Source organism: Cololabis saira, chromosome 19, assembly GCF_033807715.1.
Source record: "Cololabis saira isolate AMF1-May2022 chromosome 19, fColSai1.1, whole genome shotgun sequence".
Classification (NCBI taxonomy): Eukaryota; Metazoa; Chordata; class Actinopteri; order Beloniformes; family Belonidae; genus Cololabis; species Cololabis saira.
In genome coordinates this window covers 30,390,769-30,414,357 of record NC_084605.1, presented here as the reverse complement: position 1 = coordinate 30,414,357, position 23,589 = coordinate 30,390,769, and the positions used below count along the sequence as shown (strand labels likewise).

The window sequence follows — 23,589 nt, the reverse complement described above, 5'->3', positions numbered from 1 at the left end:
AGCCCCGCCCACTCAGAATCCCTCATAGATAATGAGGTTAGAGAATGGGAAGATAAAAACCTGGTTTAGAGCAGTGTCTCCCTACCTGGGGTCCGTGTCCCCTCTGGGGGGGCGCCAGAGATCTCTGGGGGGGGCGCGAAACTGCTTTATAAATATGCAGTTGTAATAATTATATTTGCGAATGAGTCATTCATAAGACAGTTAGGAATCATTTATGAATGCCTTGAATATTTTTTGTGTTTTTTATACACTGGTGACAAACAGAGGAAATTATTTCATTCCTTATTATTATATCATTACTCAACATTTAATCTACTCCGACAGGTTGTTAAAGGAAAAATGTTAAAAATGTTGGTCTCATATTAAAAGAGACATTTTTCTGAAATATTTTTATGTCCTTTTGTGCGTATTTTATACATTGGTGACAGTGGAGAAAAACAAAGTCATATGTATACAGAGTAGACCAAAGAGAAATGTATAAAAAAAACATAATTAATGTTCATTTTTTCAATTAAAGACTATTTTGGTGCTAGTACGTACGGGTCGGGGGGCCTGGCTGGTCTTAGACACAAGTAGGGGGGGGAACAAGGAAAAAAGGTTGGGAACCACTGGTTTAGAGGAATGAATTTCTAATTTATTTAGCAAAAAAAATCAAAAGCTTGTTTTTAAGACATTCAAGGCCTGTTTAAAATAGGTATTAGATGCCATAATAGGTCCCCTTTAAATAATGCGATTACAAAATGACACATTGAAAACTGTTTTATTTGTATAGAAATTATGTTCATGTTTTACATAACTTTGTAGTAACAAATCGTAAAAAGAAAGATTATTAACGCTATTAGCATCTCAAGGTTTCCTTTTGACATTCGGGAGCATAGATCTGAGAGTTGGGCCTCAAGTTAACGGTGTGAAATGTTAAGCTCTTCGTCATACTCGGTGAGCGTTCGTGTGCTCGGAGCTCGCCGCTCAAAAAGAGTGAGAGACCCAGCTCCTGGAGTGCTGTCCATTTCTCACCATCATGTACCTGTGTGCTAGTGAAGAACATCCGACGAAAATACACTGTTTAGTGCAGAGAATTTATACAAACCTGCTGTGAATTCTCTCCAAACGAAGCACGATTAGGCTAATCAGGGTTAAAGAGAAATGTTGGAAAAAGCTCTGAGCCAATGTTAATATATCCTCTCTTTTTTTTTTTTTATATATTCATCAGTTGTATTTCCACTTACATCCATCCTCCCCGACTTCCTTTATCTCCTAAGACTGAAAACGGCACAGTGGTGGAAGTCGTAGAGACTACAGAGTCCCCAAACACGGGCATATTTAATGTACAAAGCTCCTATTCAGTCTCTCCTCAAGAAGAAAAACAAGAAAAAACAAGTGATGGAGCATCAGCTAGATGAGCTCTCCACTTGCCTTGTCCTTAAGACTATCAGTACTGTGTATTGTACCACCTGGTGATAAACTTCCAGTCCTCTAAAATAGCTTCCCTACTAGGAAAGCAGCTCAGCTCAGTTTCTCTCGATTTGCTCGATGTCAAGCTCGCCTCCGAGTTGATACATGTCCCTGCTGGTGCTGCACAGCCCCGCCCACACGGGCTCGCCGTCCTTCCCATTGGTCGGCCCCGGTGAGGCGTGGGCGCGGTCCGTCGGGTTCCAGTCCAGTTCCTCTGCAGTGGGGTCCGACGGCTCGCTCCTGCCAGGGTCGCCCTCTTTGGGTCGGGGCCGAACGTCCTCGGAGCTGTGTTCGCTTGCAGATGATTCATCAGTGTTGCACCTGAGAGTGGGTGGGACCTGGCCCGACTCGCAGATGTCCTCGCCTGTGATTCCGGGGCAGCTGAGGCTGTGGAAATTCCGCTTCTGTGGAGAGACCGGATCATTTTAGTTATTCGTTCATTTTAGAGGGGGTGACATTTTGACAAGATCGAAAAGAAAAATGACGTCTTCTTGCACACTCACAATGGCTTCAAAATAATCATTTGACTTTGAATTACAAGAAGACAGTATCCAATGTTACAACCAAAAACGTAATAATGGCCAATAACGTAATAACTGCCAATAACGTAATAATTTTGGCCATTTCAAATGTAATAAGGCCAATAGTGTAATAATGTGCCAATAATGTAATAAAACTTTTGAGCCAATAACGTAATAACTTTTTGCCGATAATGTAATAAGGCATTACATTATTGGCTGGTTATTACGTTATTGGCCTGGTATTAAAAAATTATTACAAAATTATTACATTATCGGCAAAAAGTTATTACATTATTGACTCAAAAGTTTTATTACATTATTGGCACATTATTACACTATTGGCTTTATTACATTTGAAATGGCCAAAATTATTACATTATTGGCAGTTATTACGTTTTTGGTTGTAACAATCCAAGTTATTTTTGATAGCTTTTTAAAATTTGACCGACAAGTGAACAATGTTGTGAAGACAAGTTTTTATCAGTTGCGTCTTTTAGCCAAAGTAAAAACATTTTTGAGCCGTCACGACATGGAGAGAGCTATCCACGCTATAGTCAGCTCCAGATTGGACTACTGTAATGCACTTTATGTTGGCATCGCCCAATCTTCTTTTAGCATCTTCAGCTGGTCCAACATGCAGCTGCCCGTCTTTTAACGAACACACCCAGACGAGAGCACATCACCCCGGTCCTTTATTCCCTTCACTGGCTGCCGGTTCGTTTTAGAGTTGATTTTAAACTTCTGATGTTTGTTCTTAAAGCTCTGAACAGCTTTGCCCCTCCTTATTTATCAGAGCTTTTAACGGTGCGTGAGCCTGGCAGAGCTCTGAGATCCTCCAACCAACGTTTGGATGTGCCCAGGTCAAAGTATAAGCACTGGGGTGACCGAGCCTTTTCAGTTCCCTGGGCTCTGGAATAAGCTCCCCTGTGAGTTACGCACCATCTCTGACCTGGGCCTTTTTAAATCTAAAATGAAAACTTATTTATTCAGGGTGGCTTTTAATACCCAGTAGTGTGGCGACACTTTTTTATACTTGATGTTTTATATGTTCATGTTTTATTCTTGTTTTATTTTGTTGTATGTTATGTAAAGCACTTTGGTTCACCTTCAGGTTGATGTAAGGTGCTATATAAATAAAGTACATTTACATGTGCTTTTCGATTAAGAAGAAAGCCAACGAAAACCTTGGAGTAAAGATTAATGATATAGAAATAGATCAGGTAGACGAGTTTAAATTTTTCGGTGTTATTTTAGATTCTCAAAGTTTGATCGACACGTGAAGAAGCTGTGCAAAACTGTCAAAACCAATTTAAACTGCTTTCGCCTGATTAGACAATATATACCCCTTAAGGCAGCACAACAGTTCATGCATGCCATTTTCTCATTTATCATATTGTAATCTATTAGGTTTTGACAGTTTTGTAGGCTTCTCATTTTTAAAACTTATTTTCAAAGGTGTGAATAACCTTTGCCCCAGAAATACTCTGCCAATTGGTAAACAAACAAAACAGTGGAATTAGAACTAGAGGTGCAACAAGCAGTAATTGTAGGATAGCAAAATGCAGAACAACATTTGGACAGTCGTCCTTCTCGGTAAAAGGTACCAAATTATGGAATACACTGAACCTGAAATCAAAATATTGACAGAGCTCAAGGTTTTTAGCACACAAGTAAAACAATGGCTAAAACTGAAACAAGCTGGTGAACATTGACTTTAACATACTGTACCACTGTATTATTTTAGTTTTCTGTCCTTATCTGGTTTGTGTTTTTGCTTCTTGTCTTTGTATTGTCTTTATTCTGTCTATGTAGTCTATATTTTGTTTTGCATGTTTTGTATCTTAATGGTTTTGTACTGTTTTAACTCTGCTTTCGAATTTTAAGTAAAGGCCTAACCAGGGACAGGGGTTGCAAATTAGCTCTGGCTAGAAACCTGTATGTATGACATCTGTTTTGTATTTTCTATGAAACAATGTTTGATACATTTGTCCCTGTTCAATAAACGTAATAATAATAATAATAACACTATTGGTTAAAACAATCAGATTTCAAGCAATTAAAAATATCCTTATGCCGTTTCTAGCTCAGAGCGCCCCCTGTAGCTGTGGAGGCCAAATCACTAGTACGTCACTTTCGTTCATTCTTCCTCGTTTCCTCTGATTTTACTTTCTCGAGTCTCTTAGGCCACATTTCCACATAGCCGGGTATTTACAAAAACGGATATTTCCCCCTCTATTTCCCCCTATTTTTTGAAAAATACCACCATTTACACGAACCCGCACGAATAAGCTGTTAAGGTGCTATGAGCAGCCAAACCTACAGGGGGCAGCGTAACGAGAAGATAAAGTCATGCTAGCCAATCAGAATCCTGGAAAAAAACGTCAACAAATGACACGAGTAACTACAGTGGCCAAACAAATTGTAAACACAGGTCGCACACATGACGCTGGTGACGTTTCTGTCGCATAATGTGACGTTCTGAAGCCTAAATGTCCGTTTCCCTCTGTTTACAAGCAAACGTGAAGACAGAGTTTTTGCAAATCTCCACTTTGGCCGGAGATTTCAGAAATGATGGTTTTTGGTGACTTTGAGCTTCGTTTTCGTGTAAACGAACGGCCAAAACGCATGAAAACACCACCGTTTTTGCTACGTATAAACAGGGTGTTAGTTGCCTCTAACATAATTTTCGCGGTTTCTCTCATAACCGTCTTTGTCGATGTGTGACATGGTGCCACAAAGTGATACTCAGTTGTTGACCAGAAGAAATTAGTCACGAGATGAATCAGCAGCCTTGCCGCTTGCCAGAGTGTCCTTGTCTGCCCTCAACCACTCAGTGCCGGTCCTGGGCCCAGTTACATGGGAAAGGGCTTGTTTCAGGGAGGGCATTGGATGTAAAACCCCGTGTCAAATAAACATGCAGAACTCAATGATCCGCTGTGGTGACTTCTTCAAGGGGGAACTGCAAAAGTAATTGTTTTTTCTTGGTTTTAATCAACTTTCTGTGGGGAGTTTGCATGTTACTCCGGTTTCCTCCCACAGTCCAAAAACATGCGTAGTAGGTTAAATGATGATTCTAAATTGCCCGTAGGTGCGAGTGTGACTGGTTGTTTATCTGTACAGGACTGTCTCAGAAAATAAGAATATTGTGATAAAGTTCTTTATTTTCTGTAATGCAATTAAAAAAAAACTAAAATGTCATACATTCTGGATTCATTACAAATCAACTGAAATATTGCAAGCCTTTTATTATTTTAATATTGCCGATTATGTCTTACATTTTAAGATTAAAATTCCCAGAATATTCTAATTTTTTGAGATAGGATATTTGAGTTTTCTTAAGCTGTAAGCCATGATCAGCAATATTAAAATAATAAAAGGCTTGCAATATTTCAGTTGATTTGTAATGAATCCAGAATGTATGACATTTTTGCATTACAGAAAATAAAAGGACTTTATCACAATATTCTAATTTTCTGAGACAGTCCTGTATATGTGTCCCTGCAATAGACTGGCGACCTGTCCAGGTGAACCCCTGCCTCTCCCCTGTAATGAGCTGGGATAGACTCCAGCAGACCCCGTCACCCTGCACAGGATACAGTGGGTATAGAAAATGGATGGATGGATGGTTTTATCAAAAAAATACTAAATGTGTAGCGAGCTAGCCAGTAGATCAGGCATGCTAAGGGTAAGTAAACTTCATCAGCACTGTATTTCAGTTCAGCTCATGTTAATAAGTTATTAAACCCTAAAAAGTAACTTATATTAACAACAACAATAACAGGCTCGCTACCATGGTGCCAGCTAGCTCTTTACTGTGATTCTTCAAATATTATATAATTATAATATTGCGTATGCAGGAGCATGAGGCTCCTTTTAAGAAATGAGACTCTCTAGCGCCACCCTTCACCACGACGGGCCGTCGGGGGTACTGCAGCCAACAGTGAAGCCGGCACGGGAGAACGGGGAGAACCTGCATGCAGCGTCATGTGACGTCACATCCGCAGCCGAGCGCGGGAAATTCCGTCACATTTTGCAGCACACAGCCTGTTCAAGGCAACGGAGAGATACACTAGAGGAATCATTCTTTTTGGTTTGGAACGCTTCATTTGACATTATTACTAGAAAACTTAAAACGTATACACATTTTTTTCATAAATCCTGCCTCAATCCTGCCTCAAGCTCCTTTAAATTAAGTTATAATTTGATTTAGCACGTTTGAGTTTCTCATTTATTCATGTAGCCTACTCCTGTTCGTTTTTCTAGCATCGAATAAACATAATTCAGAATATTACAGTTGTTTAGATAACTATATATCTGTTCATGGAACTGTTTTAGAGTTTTAAGAAGTGTTTTTTTCCCCCCTTTCTTAATCTTAAACTACAGAACAACTATTTGATCTCAAACTGTAATAATTCCACGATAATTCTTCTTAAGATCCCATGGAAAATTTCCTTGAAGGCTCCAGGAAATTTCCCAGCCCTCTTGCAATAGTGACGGTACATTTGGTGGAGACATCAGAAATAATTTCATTCATCTATGACAATGACCCATCTGCTAACTAGGACACAAACATAACTAAAGTCATACAGCCATCACATGAAAACAAGCCCTCTACTGTACTCAGACGGTAGGTGGGTGGGTGAGTGAGATCAGAGCTGGACGCTGGACAATAACTGGTATAATACGGAAAAAAGTAACAAGATTTGTAGCTTATAAAATTAGCCCCCCGTTTGACTCTGGAGGAGGAGGAGGAGGGCAAGTGAGGCCACAAGACTGTGATCTGCGGTCCAACAGGAACCCCGGCAGCAGGTTAAGAGCCATCCAGAGGGAGCACATCACTCATGTCAGCCTTTTGACTCGGCTGGCCTTTTGCTGGCCCGGCACAATGCACACATACATCTGGGAAACCCAGAAACTTCTTTAGGCAAATACACAAGTGCCAACGCTGCTGCAGGCGAGTCCTGTGACAGCTGTCCGAGCTGGAATGAGAAGCTTTACAACAGAGGCTTATCCAATCTGTACAGCTAATGTGGAGAAAGCAGGACAGCTGCCTCATGCCTCACCGCGACGGTGTCGGGCCGGAGGGCCACGGGAGAATAGGCCCTCTGTAGCACCTTCCTGTCATTTGTTAACTTATGTAATACCTAACAGGCATGGGACCTTTCACAACTATGGCCGCCACCGACCTGTAGATCAGAATGGAAAATAGTTTGATAAAATTGAAGGAAATCATTTATCAAAGCTCAAAGTCTCAGATTATATTGATGTTATCCGGAGAAGTTTGATAGATTTACAACGGCAGTTAAAAGTTGTCGAGAAATTTGCATGCTCGGCGACTTAATGCAGCCCGTTTAAAATACCTCCCCACTTCTTCCCTTAGCAGCTGCAGCCAGGCCAGCAGCAGCAGTCGTATCTGTAAGTCTGTGCACCATGAATGAGAGACAGATGTCCAAGGCATTCATAAAATGAAGAGTCTAAATGTTCAATTTTGATGAGCAGAGATGACTTTTGCAGATTTGACCGATTAAGACTGAACGCAGCAATGGATTTGCATGTCTTTCAGACGACCTTGAGCAACATTTGGATACTTCTCCTTTTCAAGCTCATGTGCATTTTCTTTAATAAACTATGGCAATTACATCTTTAAAAAGGAGCAAAGGAAAATAAGAAAATGAATTGAAAGTTCTGAAAAGGCTTTCATTGCTCCATTAAAAGCTAAAAAGGTTTTAGAGAAATATTACTAGTACGTGCACGTTTTCAGAAACCCTACTCCACTTAATAGGTTAATACATCTAAAGACACTTATTACACTGACTGCGTTTACATGCAGTCAATAACCCTTTTAAAACCCGAATATTGGCAATAACCCGAATTTGCACGGCCATGTAAACACCAATAACCCTTTGAATAACCCGAATTTGCTCATATTCAGGTTTTTAAAAACCGGAATATGACCCCTGGGTTACTCCTTTTAAAACCCGAATATTCGGTCATGTAAACGCCTAACGGAATATCCCCATCAAACGGAACATGAATTTGTTTTCTGCGCATGCTCTGTTCACAAGGAATCCTGGTCTTTTGAGTCCAGGACGTTCTTATAAACACGGAGAAACACAAGACCACGCCACACTTTTGGAGTGAGGAGGAGACTAATCACTTCATAAATGTAATGAAGGATATGAACATTTTGGCATTTGTAGACGGTAGAAAGTACCGGGATAGCGAGATTTACAAGAAGGTGAGCGAAAAGTTGCGCGAAGCAGCATTTTGTTTTGAATTTGGATCCAGGAAGAGGAAGCAGAAATGACGGTAATTGCGTCATCACGTTCTCCGTGCATCGCTGGTTTGATCCAGATATCCCAAATGATTAATTACCATCTATACAGGGATGACCCTGTTTGCTCACGCATGTAAACGGAATATTCTGAATGTTTCAGTAACCGGAATATTAGCAATAACCCGAATTTTGACTGCATGTAAACGTAGTCACTGACAGGTTTGGCTTAAAAAAAGCTCTAAAAGTGTGAGATTAATTTCCAATTAAAGGTTGACTAAAGTTTTCACCTCTTATTTTGATCTAAACATTAACCCAGAGTCCCAGACTGAAAGCAGAGTCCAAAAGTAGTCCGAACTACATGTACAGTATGGGTGGAGCTGAAGGAAAGCAAACTGTGAAGTTAGAATCCATCAGCAGTGGGAAAAGTTTTCACATTAGTTAGCAGCACATCAAAGGGAGCGCTGCTGTTTTTCTTGGCTTTGCTCAAGCGGAGACATTTGTCAGGAACCAGGGAAGTGTCACATTGCGGCCTACAGCTTTATCACTCCGGTCTCTGCAGCCAGACTCCGGGCCCCGACCACGGGACGCGGCTGATAAGGACCGGCGGGTCGCCCACACCGGAGCAGAAACAGGAGGAGCATCAGCGTCAACAACAACAACAGCACAGCTGAGAGGAAGGACTCCTCATCCGTAATGACCTTGACTCTCCATCTATAAAATCTGATCAATAGCTCATGCGGTGCGGTTGTGCCAGCAATCCACCCACTGAGCTGAATATACAGAAATCAATACCCCCCCCCCCCCCCCCCCACACACACACACACACACACACACACGTAACCCTCCTCCTAGTACCTCCTTTGCCTCGGTCACTCGGCTCCCTGACATTCACAGAGCTACGGCGAGCCACGCCGAGGGTAGCGGTTTCTCTCGGAGTAAATTACACCGCTGCGTCCTGCGGATGAGAGGACACCCCGAGACGCACGCTGCACTGTGAGCAGTCTGCGAATAGTAAGGTGACTTTGGATCCCGATAAGGCCGGCACACGAGATGTACGATAAAGTAGCGAGCGGGCCGGCTCCATTATCACCTTAAACTAGGCCTGTGTTGAAAAAAATCGATTTCCCAATTCTAAATCGATTGTCATATTAATTCCTAAAAATCGATTCATATGACTAAAGATCGATATATTTTTATTTTTTTTAATTTATTTATGTTTTTTTTTTTCCATCATTACATTACAACTTTTGGTTATTTTTTTGTTTATCCCCAAATCAGGAATATTTTGTTGGACACGAGAATAACTGGTGCCATGTTTTTGCCTTTAAATATGTTTAAAGGTATGAAAACATTAAAGTGTTAGGTTATAATTTCATAAATTCTCTACATTTCATTACTTTATATACTGTCTTGGGGTTACATTTGCAAAAAATGCTAAAAACCAAATCCTCAAAAATTAAAAACCAAAATGGACCGAAAATGGAACAAATAAAAACGGAATGTGGGAAAAAATAAAACCGATTTCATCCGTCTCTGTTTCCTCCCTGGATCTGTTTGATAATTCTGACCCACATGATGTTTCTGTTTCAGTTCTATCAGCATTCTGGGAGCTGATTGGTCCTTACAGCATCATTAGCTGCCAATACTTGCTGTTTAATCTCAATATTATACTAGTAGTAATATTTTGCATAACTACAGTCATATAATTCATGCAACAGCTCAAAAAACAGTTTTAATAACACTAACCCAAATCAATATCGGAATCGAATCGAATCAAATCTTCATAATCGATTCTGAATCTTAAGAATCGGAATTGAATCGATTCTTGACATTTGAATCGATCCCCAGCCCTACTTTAAACTTCTAGTCCTTTTTTTTCCTAATTGGGTGCCATTATTATTTATGGGTAATTATGAGGATATTTATAGTTATAGATCTGAGAAGGTGTTTCTTTTTGATCCTTCTGAACAGAACAACGATACAGAAACAGCAGGACAAGTCCCCCACTAGCAATCTCTGCACCCTGACACTGTTCTGTGAAAACAGGACGCCTGGCCTGGGGCCCTCTTCTCCGCGCTGTCCTCCCCGTTTTAAGCCTGCGTGGCATCTGCTGGTACTTGCTTTTTAGACACCATTTTGGCTCTGGGTGACTTTCTCAGAGAGGGGGGGCAGAGTCCAGCTGTGCGTTTATGATCCAGGCGGCGAGTGGGCAACACCTCACTATCTACGCGCGCACGTGTCCCTGTGAATGTGGGACAAGGGAGATAAAACGCCAGCCGGGATTTGCAGGTGAGACACGGCCGACCGCAGAGGGAATCAGTCCGGGCCAAATGTTTTCTCACATAAACACGCATTAAGCGAACAAACTCGGCTAATGCATTAAACATCGTCTGAACTCGTGCAACGATCAAAGCATCTTTCTCCAGTAGCATATTTAGCAGCCCACACACCCCCTCTCCCTTCTCTGGAAATACACACCCTCATAATGGAATGTGACCCTGAGCAGGCGTGCATCGATGAACAGTTGCTTTTAATGACAATGCCTGCAGAAATACTCAGAGTTACGCTGAGGGAGAACAGACACAATGGCATGACTTTTAGTGGAAGTGTTTGTTTACCCGACACGGTAGGAGAGAATTGCCCCAACAACAGTGTGTAGCGAGCAAATGCTACACAGACTGATGGACTTAGCAGAGCCTCCAGCTGTAATGGCCATTTCCTCGACGGCGATCGCTCGGAGGACAAAAGGTGGCTGTCGTGCGTTTCAGCTGACGGACGAAGGCCGGGTTTAAACTTATCTGGTTAAAAAAGTATTTAACTAATGTGCGTAGTTCTTGTCTGAACAGGATACGAGCGATGTGTTAGTTGGATTTACAAGCTGCCACACTCATCACCCACCTGAGTCATCTTTGCCAGATCCAGTGAGGGCCTTTGTTTGTGCGTGTCTGCCGGCCTCCTGCGCTTCACGCCAATCTTCTTGTCATTGAGGACGCACGGCTGTGAGCGGCTACGGGGGAGACCCCCCTGGCCCCCGCGGCGCTCCAGCTCCGGGGTGGAGTCCGGGGAGCTGGGGGGTGACGGCCCACGGGGCTCGGGGAGGCTAATCTGTTCATGAGAGAGGTAGAGGGCCTGGCCCGAAGGCGTGGAGGAGGAGGAGGGCGAGGCGGGCGTCAGGCAGCTGAAGGCAGAGGGCCATGGCAGGCGCTGGGAGAAGCAGGGGGGCTCCAGGGTGTTGGAGCGGGCGGGCAGGCTGAAGCTGGAGCTGCGCTGCATGGCGGGGAAGCCCGGCTGCTGGCCCCCGACGCTGCCGCGCTGGACGCTGCCTCCGCTGTGGCACCTCCTCTTCTCCACGGCCGTCCACACCCGGGAGCCCTGGGGACGCCAGGTGGAGCGGCAGCCGCCCAGCTCGTCGGAGCAGGACAGGGACCGGCACTGCCGCTTGCTGGGCGGGGCGGCGGGGTGCGACGACGCGGCCTCCGCCAGGTTGAGGTCCTGTAGCAAGCTGGTGATGGTGCTGGAAGCCGAGCCCACGTCCCAGTCCCAGTGGGCCGAGCTTCTCTGCACCTCGGGCAGCACGTCCCACAGGCTCTCCAGGCTGGTCCCGACGGGCCGCTGCTGGATCGCACAGCTGTGACCCATCTCCCGCCACCGGCTCGCCTCTGCAACAAACACAGCCCCAAAATATAGATCATTACATTAGTGTCCTGCAGCGCTGTATATTAATTACTGTAAGTATTAAGTTCTGCTACCAACATGAGATAAAGAGAAACTTTTACACAAACAAATTAGGGCTGCACGATTAATCGTTAAAAAAAAAAAATCGCGATCTCGATTCATGCTTGAACGCAATCTCATTTCCAAATGACAACGATTTAATTTTTTTTTTTTTTGGATGTTTATTGTTTTTATGTTCAATGTCAGCTGTTACAAAGTTGATGCCAGTCTTTTATCAGGCACCATCATATTTTTTGTAACGTTTACCTTTTGTATCGGCAGCTTCTTAATAGCAGCAAAAGGCAATGGGGGGTTCATCCCAGCCAGAGGAATAATTTGTTGCCTCAGAACTACAGGATCTGTTACAAGTCCCCTTTCTGAAAGGGTGTTCAACTCAGGGAGGAACAAATATTGTTCAAAATTGTTATTATTGTTTAAATTATTCAAAGGTTTGTGTAAAGAAGACAAGAGATGTTTATTGTTATTATATTTTTGTTCAGCTGTTGCAAAGTTAAAGTAATAAGTGCAATAAATTTTATATTGGAAAAAAATCGTGAGAGAATCGTGATCTCAATTCTAAGCAAAAAAATCGTGATTCTCATTTTGTCCAGAATCGTGCAGCCCTAATACAAATGCTCCATTACTGAGCATCTGCTTGATGATCAACTGCTTTTAAAAGCAACAAGGTTTAGTTGAAGGTCCTATGAGGGCTTTAAAGGCATCATCGTGGACTACTAACATGGACCGTATTCGACTCTCCGTCCATAATGAGAAGTGAGTGTTGACTCTACTCGATATTTACTGTACCTGCTGCTAAAATTACGTTCCTGTCCTCCAGGCATCCAGTAATTATCACTGTTTGGATCAATTCCAGTTAACATAAGAAAACCGGCCGCTAACGTCACAGAAGAAGCTATTCCGCTTCTGAAGAAAGGTTGGCCAACCAAACTGGCAAGTCAAGTCTGAGTCGGCTGCTCAATGCCGAAGCGGCGGCGGCCCACTCCTGGTATGCAGAAGGTCTATTCTTCTCGGGAGATAAAATCCCCAAAATACCATCTACGGTACAGAACAAAGAACAGAAGGCCTGCTGGTACTGCTACCAACGTTCCCTTGCAGGACTTTTTCTTGCGTTGTGCACAGCTGCAGGAAAACTAAGCATCTAATCTTATATTGAATTTGAATACAAGCTTAAAGCAATTATAACCAAGTGCATGTCCCCAGGCTTTAGGTGTGCGGGAATTCTATGAGATACATGCTGATGATAAAACATTAACATGCAGTCACTTGAATACATTTATGTCGGTGAAAGCCCGTGTCTGACATGTTTCACATAACTCCATGCTGCCCTTAACAAAACACTGTCGTCATATTACAGTACGACAGGCGCTTTAAGGCTTCTGTGGGAACAATTCGTGGCCCTGTTTGTGGTGGAAAGCAACGCAAACTATGTGACCTCAGACAGAAGATTGCATTGATGTCACTCTTTCAGGTATTAATTCGAATATTGATTTTAACAGGTACCAAAAGTCTTACCCATGAGTCCACAAGAGAAAAGTGCAGCTCCCTGGCTCATGGTCTGTGCCTGGAGCTGTGGTAATAAATCAAAAGGATCAATCGTCAAAAAGCCACAGGAATAATATCAACATGAGGCTTTAGGGATAACAGTTCATGAACATTTTTAAATAAAAAAAGGGAAAAAAAGGGATTTATTGGAAATAATTCACACGAATGATCCTAAAGTAACTCATGAATAGAGGGAGAGCTCGGGCTGATGCTCGGCCCTGGAGAACGATGATTTCATTTCACGAGACTGACGAGGGCAAAGTCAGTCCACGTTCGAAGGGAATTTTCTCACTGGCTGTGTTTGCTTGGCAGATAGAAAGCTCCTAGTGTATGACTGCAGATTAGAGAATGAGTCAGAGCCGGTCAGCCTACTGAAACTAAAATACTCCATTGTCACTCTGAGTGAAGGGGGACGAAAACAAAGATTTAAACCCTGCTTGCCATTATGATGCAATTACTGGTAACACAAATCGGTATCGTTCCTCTGACAATACTTCCTGTTAGTTTACATAATGTATTAATGGTTTTGATTGTTTTATTAAGGTAAGTACCAGTTCCTAATTCCTCATTGAAGCTTCTTGGCAAAGCTACAAATGATAAACTTAAATGGCACGTTGTGAAAAAAATAAATAAATAAATAAAATAAAATGCTTAGACGAGCAGAAAACAACCTCTTACCGGGCTCAAGTCTGTACGTGGGGTTGTTACATCGTCGCCGCCCTTCTTTTCCAGTGTTTTCTTGTAAATGATCACCATTGCAACACACATCCTTGCCCCAAGCCGTTCCAGTAATGGCAGTCTGAGCTGGAAGCCATCTTGGCGGGCACAGCGTGAGCAGGCTGGTTTCTCGGGAGCTCAGGACACCAGCCCTCGACTCCTGCAGGAATGTGCTTTTTCACTCCTCAGCCCGATCCTGAACTGACACACAAAGATGAGCGCAAGATTAGGATTCAGTACATTTCTGACATTCTGTCGACCATATAAGCAGACGACGGAGTAAAAACAGCCTCCTCATCAGTGGAGAAGCGAGACTCCAAGCTCCCCATAAGGAATCATTTACCGTACTGGAAAATGTTTAGGTATCTAATGTTGACCCTCCTGTAAACATGGAAAGTCATTTGGACAGGTTTACAGCTTGTCCCACCCTCAAGAAAGGCCATTGAGTTCAAAATCTGCAACACGACATAGGCACCAGAATGCCTTAAACTTAAAGGGGAGCTATTATGGCATCTAATACCTGTTTTAAACAGGCCTTGAATGTCTTAAAAACAAGCTTTTGATTGTTTTTGCTAAATAAATTAGAAATTCAGTCTCTGAGCCATGTCTTTATCTTCCAAGTCTCTAAACTCCTTCTCTATGAGGGATTCTGAGTGGGCGGGGCTATGATAATGAGGCTCTGTGCTGATTGGCTGCCTGAATGATGTGATACACCGCTATGAAAAAATGGCGGAAGCTCCGGCCGGCAGAGTTAGTTGTGGGCGTGGTTTCACGCATCGGAGGCCAACCGATGTAAATCGCTCCCGTTGTCCCGTTGTTACGTAACGACAGAATCTGAACGGCTCGTAGATCCACATCACACTGGATGGATCGTCCGGGCGGCTGTACAGACACTGCAGAATTTGGTTGCTTTCTCTGAGTTGGCAGGCTGAGGGGAGACCACTTTATATATGTTAAAGCAAGAAAAAACGTGTTTTTCATAATAGGTCCCCTTTAAATCGAATGCTAGCATGCTAAAATGCTCACAATAACTTAAAGGTACATTTATCTCAAATTAAAAAGAAAATAGGATGTGATCTACACTGCAAAACAGCCCCACTATAAATAAGCCATAAATCTAGTCAAACTGGTCTGGATATCTTTGCCAGTGGGGTAAGAAATATTTATTGCCTGAAATTCTTAAAACCATCAAAATAGTCTAAAATAGTCTTCTAATTTTTTGAAAGTTTTTTAGAAATTCGTTTTTGCAGTGTAGCTAATTACATAGCCTTAATTAAAGACGGCATACTATTACCAATTTCTCAGAAACTGGCACCAATCCTGTGGTCTTCATATAATGTCTGAGTCATACATGTTAGGTGAAGATATCTCAGGTATTGAGTACAAAAGCAACTCTTTTCTTTTGAAATCAAGGTTTCAGGTTTGCACTACCCACTTCAGAGGTACGACAAATGTAGCGCGTTATGAAATCAGAGATGAAGATAGGGAATCTGGGTAAGTCTACTCTCATCTGGGTCTGTGATGTGACAATAAACACAAAATCTGAAGCACTAAACGTAAACAGAAAGGCTGCTTTAGCTCAGCTAGTTTTTGACGCGGTTACTACCGTACATGAAACACCCACACCTACGCTCTTAAGCACCTCCTGAACCACACTGATGGTAAAACTCAGTCCAGCTTGATATTGCTAAAAGACTTCTCATACACACAACACAGGGTTTGACTTCTACCTTAGCTCAGATAGACTCAAGTAAACTAAAACCAGTATTTTCAGTCAGGAACATCAGCAGATCTCGGTGCTCAGAGGTGAAGCATGCAGTCTCCTCACAGTCAAAGTACAGCCAGAAGTGTGATCATTCCTGAAGGAACCTTCGTGGTCGTGGATGTCGTTGCAGAGCTTCTAGTTGCGTTTCCATTACACTTTCGCAAAAGAAAAGCGAAACTCTGTATTTGCAATAAAAGAACCACTGCAGGGAGTCAGTGTTTCCATTGAGCGGTGTCTTTCTTTTTATGAGCGTACCTCTCCCAGGTCTGTTTCCGTATCTCTGTAAATCTTGTCCTGCAAGATTTCTCTTCAAAACAATGAAAAGAAGATCTCAACTTTCTAGAAGACTGACGAAAACATCTATAGTCTTTGACAAATTATTGCGATTGCCTCTGCTGCCACTGTTGAGAAAATAGTCAACGGATAATGAAAGCAAGTGATTAATCAGAGGCAACGCCCTTATGTAATGCAATAATGCATAATGATTATGAAGTAAGAAGCACAACTACATTGTATAAATGAGGCCGAAAACTGCGAGAAAATAGAATTTGATAACTTTCGATTGACCGACTTCGTCACATCCAATGCTGCCAGAGACGTGCAAAGTTCCAAAAAGCATTTACATTTCACTTTTACACTAAGCTGGATTACTCAACTGTGGGTCCATTGCATCGCAGTCGATCAATCTGTTTGCATAAAGCCTACGTTAAGACAGTAACGGTATGATGTACTGAATATTACCCGAGGAAATAATGCAAAAGTTCCATTTATTCAAATAATTTGATTGTTTTATTACATTTTAATTGATTGAATTATCTATAACAACTAATCATACATTCCTAATCCAAACTATTTTGTGCCAGAGTGATGCTTTATCCCCATGAGTGTTGTATATCAGTGCTTTCCTCTGGTTATTCTTCATAGCCAGGAAAAAATAGATATCTGAAACTAACAATAGCAATTAAATTCCAATTTGATTGGTTTCTGGTCACTTTGTGAATACGTACTGAACTGATTCAAGAATACCCAGCCCCACATTACCGCAGCATGACTGGAATGCCGTCTAACTGAAACATGTTCACTGAAAATATAACAACTGAATTGAAGTTTGCAAAATTCTTGACAAAAATGTTAGTTGGAAATGTCCGATTATGGTATATCGAGGAAAAAGTTCACTAATGTGCATCTTTAAATGAACTTGTAAGAACATACGGTGCATAGATCTTGTGGTGCAGCTATGAGAAAGATACGGTTAAGAGTCTCACCAATGTACATAACCAATAGAGTAATTTAAAAAATCTAGCCCGACCATGTCTAGTATTTCCATGCTAGCATGGTTGAATAGTTTTATGAGGCTCAAAGCATTAGTCAAACAAAAGCCCCGTCTCCGGCACTTGCTGAAACTCAGTGGGTTGACATTTTTCTTTGTCTGTACTTGGTGTTTGCATTACAACTGGTTATAACTGCTGGGAACCCAAGATGACAACCGCTGCTTCCCCTCACAGAGCAGCTCTTAACCTTTATGCATACATTACGAATATATAAAAACCGAAAGACCTCAGCACACACAGACGCCCGGGCGGATTCCGATCGGAAGCTCCTTCACCAGAATCCCGTCTTGACATCGAGTGACCCAGAAGATAATGGAGATTCAAAAGAGGTCAATGGTCTGACAACTTTCATTTCAAATTCAATTGAGTGCAGAGACATTCCCAGCACTCACTTTGATTGACAAGGCGTCGCCTGTGCTGTCCCGTGCCAATCTAAGAGTTAACGTGACACAAGGGGTTTTCACTTCCGCTTGGCCACCCCCACTAGCAAAACCAAAAGCAGAATCCTATACCTTGTTTCCTTCTCGCCTGCTCATCTGGAAGAGAAAGCAAATTTCCTCCCAAGTGTTCCACTCTGAAGCACGTAGAGGAATAGAGCAAAGTCAAAGTTGTGTAACCGACTCCTCAGGGACTGGCTGGGAATAGCCGACCTTGCGGTTATCAAAACAAGCCTCTCCAGATTAATGCTGCGACACAGTTACAGTAAAACTGCTGATTAGGCCCAGACGTAGATCTATATAATCATCACGGGAGTTTACTAGCACACGATCAGCTGCGCTCGATGTCGACTCAGGTAAAGGGATGGAACAAAGTCGACACAAGACGGGCCGTGTGATGCCTGCAAGGTCAGAGGGTGTGTGTCTAAATGACAACAACTGCAGGCGCAGGAGAAGGGGAACAGAAAGAGATGGTGTGCATCACACAAAAGAGCTCTCTGTGAAGAAGATGAGACACCGTGGGAAACAAAACAGGCGACATCAGAGGTTGCGGGTGGTTGAGTAAAGTAGACTCTGTTTATGAGGGGGGGGGGGGGGTAGCATCACAAGACCCTGCGGGAGCAGACACGCTAGAGGTGGTGTTCGCATTCAGCATATGATTTCCATTACTAAAGACTTATCACATCAAGACAACAACTTAAACACGAGGGCGTCTTCGGCCGAGTTCTTCAAAGACACGAACACCACTCGTGGACGTCTCGCCGTTTTAACTTGTGGCCTGTTGAAGTCGGATCAAAACCCAGCTCGAGGCTGGACTCGGTCAGGCCAGCTGCTAATGAGCGTGACCGAGTCCGAGCAGAGAGATCTGTGAGAAAACCACGGATACGCCGGGTTTGAACAAACAGTTGCTTTTTTTTTATTCCCCTTAATGGCCTGAATGTGAGCACACATGTGGCACTGACATAGACAAAGATAAATCTCTTCAGCATGAAGTTTACTCAAACAAAGAGGACACTAAACGACGCTTTTCTTCCCCTGGAGAGATGTGAAAAGACTAAGTACTGCCTGACATTCTTGATTCCCGAACTGTAAACACCCATTTCATTTAGAGAAAATTGCACACAATTTAATCATCTTTCTCATGCTCTGGCTTTTCAAAATCACATAAATCTGCGCTGAACACTTTCAACGGGCGAGGGTTTATAACATAATTATAAACATTCCTTGACTCCATGACATAAATTGAACACACAATTACAAAAAGGGCCTAACGTAGCTCCACAGCCTCGGAAAAAACTATTCAAACTTGCATCTGTTTGTGAATAAGAGAGCGTGTTGAGAACAGCTGGCAAAGAGAGGTTGGACAAACCTGGAAGACCTCTCGTACAACACCTCATACAACACGCTCTGCTGCGTTTAAAAACCCAGCCATATAATCTGCCAAATTAAGCATTTTAAATTTCGACCCCAAATGGGGAGGAGGAGGAGGAGGAGGAGGAGGAGGAGGAGGACCCCCATCCCCTTCTGATGCAAGAAACCCAAATCACCTCCATGATGATGCTGACATTATCTGGAATCAGTGGGAGTTTCTACACTTCTGCAGACTGATAGCGCTTTATCGGTACTAAGGCAGCACCCACCATGACAAATGAGAAGTCTAATCTCCGAAAGAAGGGGAAGAAAGACATTTCCCTCAAATGTGGCTTTCCATCACACGCAAACAGGCCTCTGACTGAGTGTAGCCGCCTGCAGCTCCGGCAGCCCTCCCATAGATCACAAGAATAATGCAGCCTTGAGTGAGCTTGATCTCCGTCCACGCTTCCTTTGTGGTCACCTTGAGCCTCTCAAAGCATCGTCGCATCAGGGCTGTTGCAACACATACATGCAATACAGGAGCGGGGAAACCACATACTTTTACTGGGTCAGGTTGAAACAGGGGTCTGTCTGACTGTCAACTTTGCTTTTAAACCAGCAGGCACCCTACACGATATTCTCCCCCCAAGGCACAGCAGTAGCATTTCTTGAACTTAGAAACTACAATCAGGTCTAGTGAGAGAGCAAACTGCCAGCTCAGCCATTATAATAACCATCAAAACGGCTGTTTGTGCTCGATGTGCCGTTTTCTGATTTGAGCAGCTTTTCCATACATTTCTCAGACTGTAATCCCACGAGTTAGGCCACCGTTACATAAGGATTTGGCAGCTTTGTGTCTAACTGACAATTAGGGCTAATACTAATCTGTTTATAGCTCTCGGACAGCTGGTGGAAACGACACCGTTTGATTTAATTGCTTGTAGAAGCTGGTGAATATCATAAAAATTAACCACTTGATATCTTCCCCCCTCCCCCTTTACATCAGCCTGCTTAATTTTCATTAAGAAGCTGCAGTACAAAAGGTGAAACCCAACTTAAAGCTGTTGAGATATTAAGCTTAATTTCCAGACATTATCCTTTGGGATTCCTGAAAGGACGTGTCCTACTCTGAACAATCCCAGGATTGCGGTCGTCTCAATAATAGGAGCATCTGCCGAGCACCTGAGATGGCCCGCTTTGAAAACTAACAGAGACTTTTGCTCGTCTGTGTACTCCGGCACTGTTGAGAAGAATGCTGGGTAAAAGCTTGGCTGTCCTCATGTGCAAAAAAATTCCCTGAGGGAAAGTATGCATACTCCTAAAAAAAGCCTGTATCCCTGAGCTACTGGTGCTGATTTGCATGCCGATTCAATATTTGGATTCACATTTGAGTAGCTTTGTTTTTTTTCTAGAGGGGGGTTGGCTATGTGGATATAACATGTTATAGATCTGATATTATGATGAATGGTTCTGGTACCATGAAGCCTGTTACACTGAAGATCTCTGCATTTTGGAATCTGAAAGTTTATAAGTTGGTGTCATTACTGAAGGCAGGTGGCAGTAAGTACTGTTCAGGCTGAAAGACTGAAAAGAAATTTATGAAACTCATTAAAAAAAAAAAAAAGGTGCTGGCTGGCCCACAGCTGTCTACATTTTTATAGAAATTGGACTAAGTCAAACAGGCGGCTCTCTCCATTTAAAACAGTGAGTGAATAGTCAGAAATGAGCATGGCTGGGAGGCTTCAATAGTAGTTATCAGGCTCAGTTGAGGGCCTGGGGTACAGCCAAGGTCTCACAGGCATGCAGCTGCCCACTTACCATAAACACAAAAGCTCAGCATGGCTATGCATGGCAGCCAGGGAGGCCTACGTTTTAAAGCAGGCCTGCCGTTTAATTATCTCATACATAATCACTCGCACTGTATATATTTGTCCAGGACAAGAGCTTTGTTGAGCTCTGTAATCAAGGCTTTCAACAAACCTGTCCAAATTGGAAAGAAATGCTGTTCACTTGAAAACTAAATCTGACCAAGTCTCTTAATTACACCGGGCTGAAGACAATAGCCACAGAATAACTGCGTTGCATGCTAATGGCCAAAAATAAGAACAGGAGGTCAGTCCTAGTAGACAATGCTCCATTTTAGTCATATACATGCATTTGAGACACAGCACTTCATAAAACACCCAAATGACTAAAAGCAATAAACATTTTTTTCCCAGGTAAGCGTACGATGACATGATGGAGTTTTACGGCACATTTTGTCCAAATATTTGCAGTAGTATGGAAAGGGAAAGAGGAATCATCTGCAAGCCCTGATATGCAGCCACCTCAACACTTGAGCTGAAATGTTCAAGAGTTTTCCATACAAGTGTGCCAGCCTTCCAGGTGGATGCCTCTCAGTTTCAGAAGAAAAGGCCCTGAAAACTGAGCCTGTCCAAGTAACCAGTACAAACAGTCCCTTAAACCCTTCTTCCAAAATCCCTCATGAAAGGGAAATGAGTTTGGCAACAAAACTTGGTGTGACGGCAGCACGCAGTATGTTACACATCCAGACCACAGAGGAAACAAGATTTTCAATCGGACAGACGGGGCACAAGCTGTTAATCATAAAACACGGACTTAACATGCAGAAAATGTAAATTTATGCATTTGCCACTTCAGAGTAAGCCTCATAATTTGGCCATGTGACTCTACAAGGCCTTTATTAACTATTAAGACATTATTTCAGGTTCAACAGGTTCATGTCTTTATGATCCCAATGTGCACTTGTATCATACCCTAGGTTTCAGTGCACTGGCATGGACTGTAACAAAAAGACAAAAAAAAGAAGAAGAAAAAACTGTGGGGAAGTCAGCATCCAGTGGCTATTACTATTCATTTGTACATCTGCCCTCAAACATCTCACCAGGCATGCCTGGACTTGAAAGTAACCAGACTGAGTTCAGTGTTAGTTGCCCTTCAGCCAATTCAAATAAAATATATCTGATCCAGCAGTTAAGAGCTTAATCTGATTTCATTTACACTCAAAATGTCAAATAAGCCAAGCACCCTTCAAGCGCAGCTGGGAAAAATAAGTTTCATTAAAAGTTTGCCAAGAACATTTCATCATATTTGTCTTTCAATCAACTGAATGGCCAAATGTAGATAAGTAAAAGCCAGGAGGAGCTGACAATAATCGGTTTGAGTGGTATTTGTGAGTATTATCCCTGACAAAAACAAAAGGGACGCTTATGAGACACTTCAACGTGAGGAAAAGTTGCTAAGCTAACTAAAATGAGTAAAGTTGTGTTCAGATTCCTCCGACAACACGCACTTCCAATCGAGTTTGTCATCATTAGAAAACAAAACTACAACCACAAATCTTCCTCCTTGTGCATCAGATGTTTTAAACGACATGAGAGCATCAGCATTCAGTCTTTCTGAACTGACTACAGATGATATTGTAAGTTAGCTAAAGCAGAAAGTTGTTATTTGATTAGAAAAACATCACTCACGAGCATCAAGATCGGATCTCCAGCAACTGGGCAAGCCGATTAGTTTCGTCTGACCATAATGAGTTTTGTTTTAGGACAGGGCAGGAAGCAAAGCCGAGCAGCTCTCTTGGAGTCCTCCTGCAAACTACATTATTGCCCCAGTAAGTCACTACTGTCCGACAACACACACGCTGCAACAGACATGGGCCGTACCACCTCTGACAGGGGGCGGGGGGGGCGACCGGGGATTTACAACACACAATCTATCTTTTAAACTCAATTATTTGTATTATTGGACTGTTAAAAAAAATATTAATCCTGGATTTAGCTTATATTTGATTACTTTAAAGTAAAATACTCATATATGAAACGCTTGTCTGAAATATACTACCTCTGTGCTCAAGACTAGTGGTCTAATCCATCCTGAAGCAATGAAAAGTTATCCGTTTCAAGATGTGTATTAAATACTTTTATAATACACATTGGGTTTCTATAAAAAACATACCCAATGTGTGTAAGTGATTACATTAGACATACAGCTGCTTCCCTGGGCAAATGTAATGGATTTATCACAAACAAATGTTTTCTCATGAGGACCAGAAGTCATTACTATAATCTGCTCCACATCAGTATGCAGTGTTATTATTTTACCTAAAAGGTTTAATGCTCATATATACACTCTCGCAAATATTAATTCCAAATACAGTAAAACATTTGCCGACATGTCTACCATATCAGTGTTATTTTATCGACAAACATATTTTTATCTTTCTGATCACTCAAACACCCAGAGATCTTTTATATACTTATACACACACACACACACACACACACACACACACACACACACATATATATATATATATATATATATATATATATATATATATATATATATATATATATATATATATATATATATATATATATATATACATTATATAATATAATACATACTATATATATACTGTTCCCTTATCTTTAAA

The 23,589-nt window shown here is 42.2% G+C and overlaps 1 protein-coding gene across 3 annotated transcripts; it reads right to left on the bottom strand.

Annotated features, from left to right (window-relative positions):
* Nucleotides 1-707: 707 nt before the first annotated feature.
* On the bottom strand, nt 708-22,764 carry fam53b (family with sequence similarity 53 member B). 3 transcript variants are annotated; one of them, XM_061707830.1, is made up of 5 exons: nt 22,625-22,764; nt 14,206-14,445; nt 13,498-13,552; nt 11,149-11,909; nt 708-1,856 (listed from the first exon to the last, which is right to left on the bottom strand). In XM_061707830.1, the coding sequence occupies exons 2-5, from the start codon at nt 14,293-14,295 to the stop codon at nt 1,509-1,511; spliced, it is 1,254 nt and encodes a 417-aa protein (XP_061563814.1). In that variant the 5' UTR covers nt 14,296-14,445; nt 22,625-22,764; the 3' UTR covers nt 708-1,508. The 3 variants fall into 3 exon arrangements, with proteins under 3 accessions (XP_061563814.1, XP_061563813.1, XP_061563815.1); XM_061707829.1 differs by having other exon boundaries at nt 14,206-14,440; nt 22,625-22,754; XM_061707831.1 differs by lacking the exon at nt 13,498-13,552 and having other exon boundaries at nt 14,206-14,440; nt 22,625-22,754.
* Nucleotides 22,765-23,589: the final 825 nt, after the last annotated feature.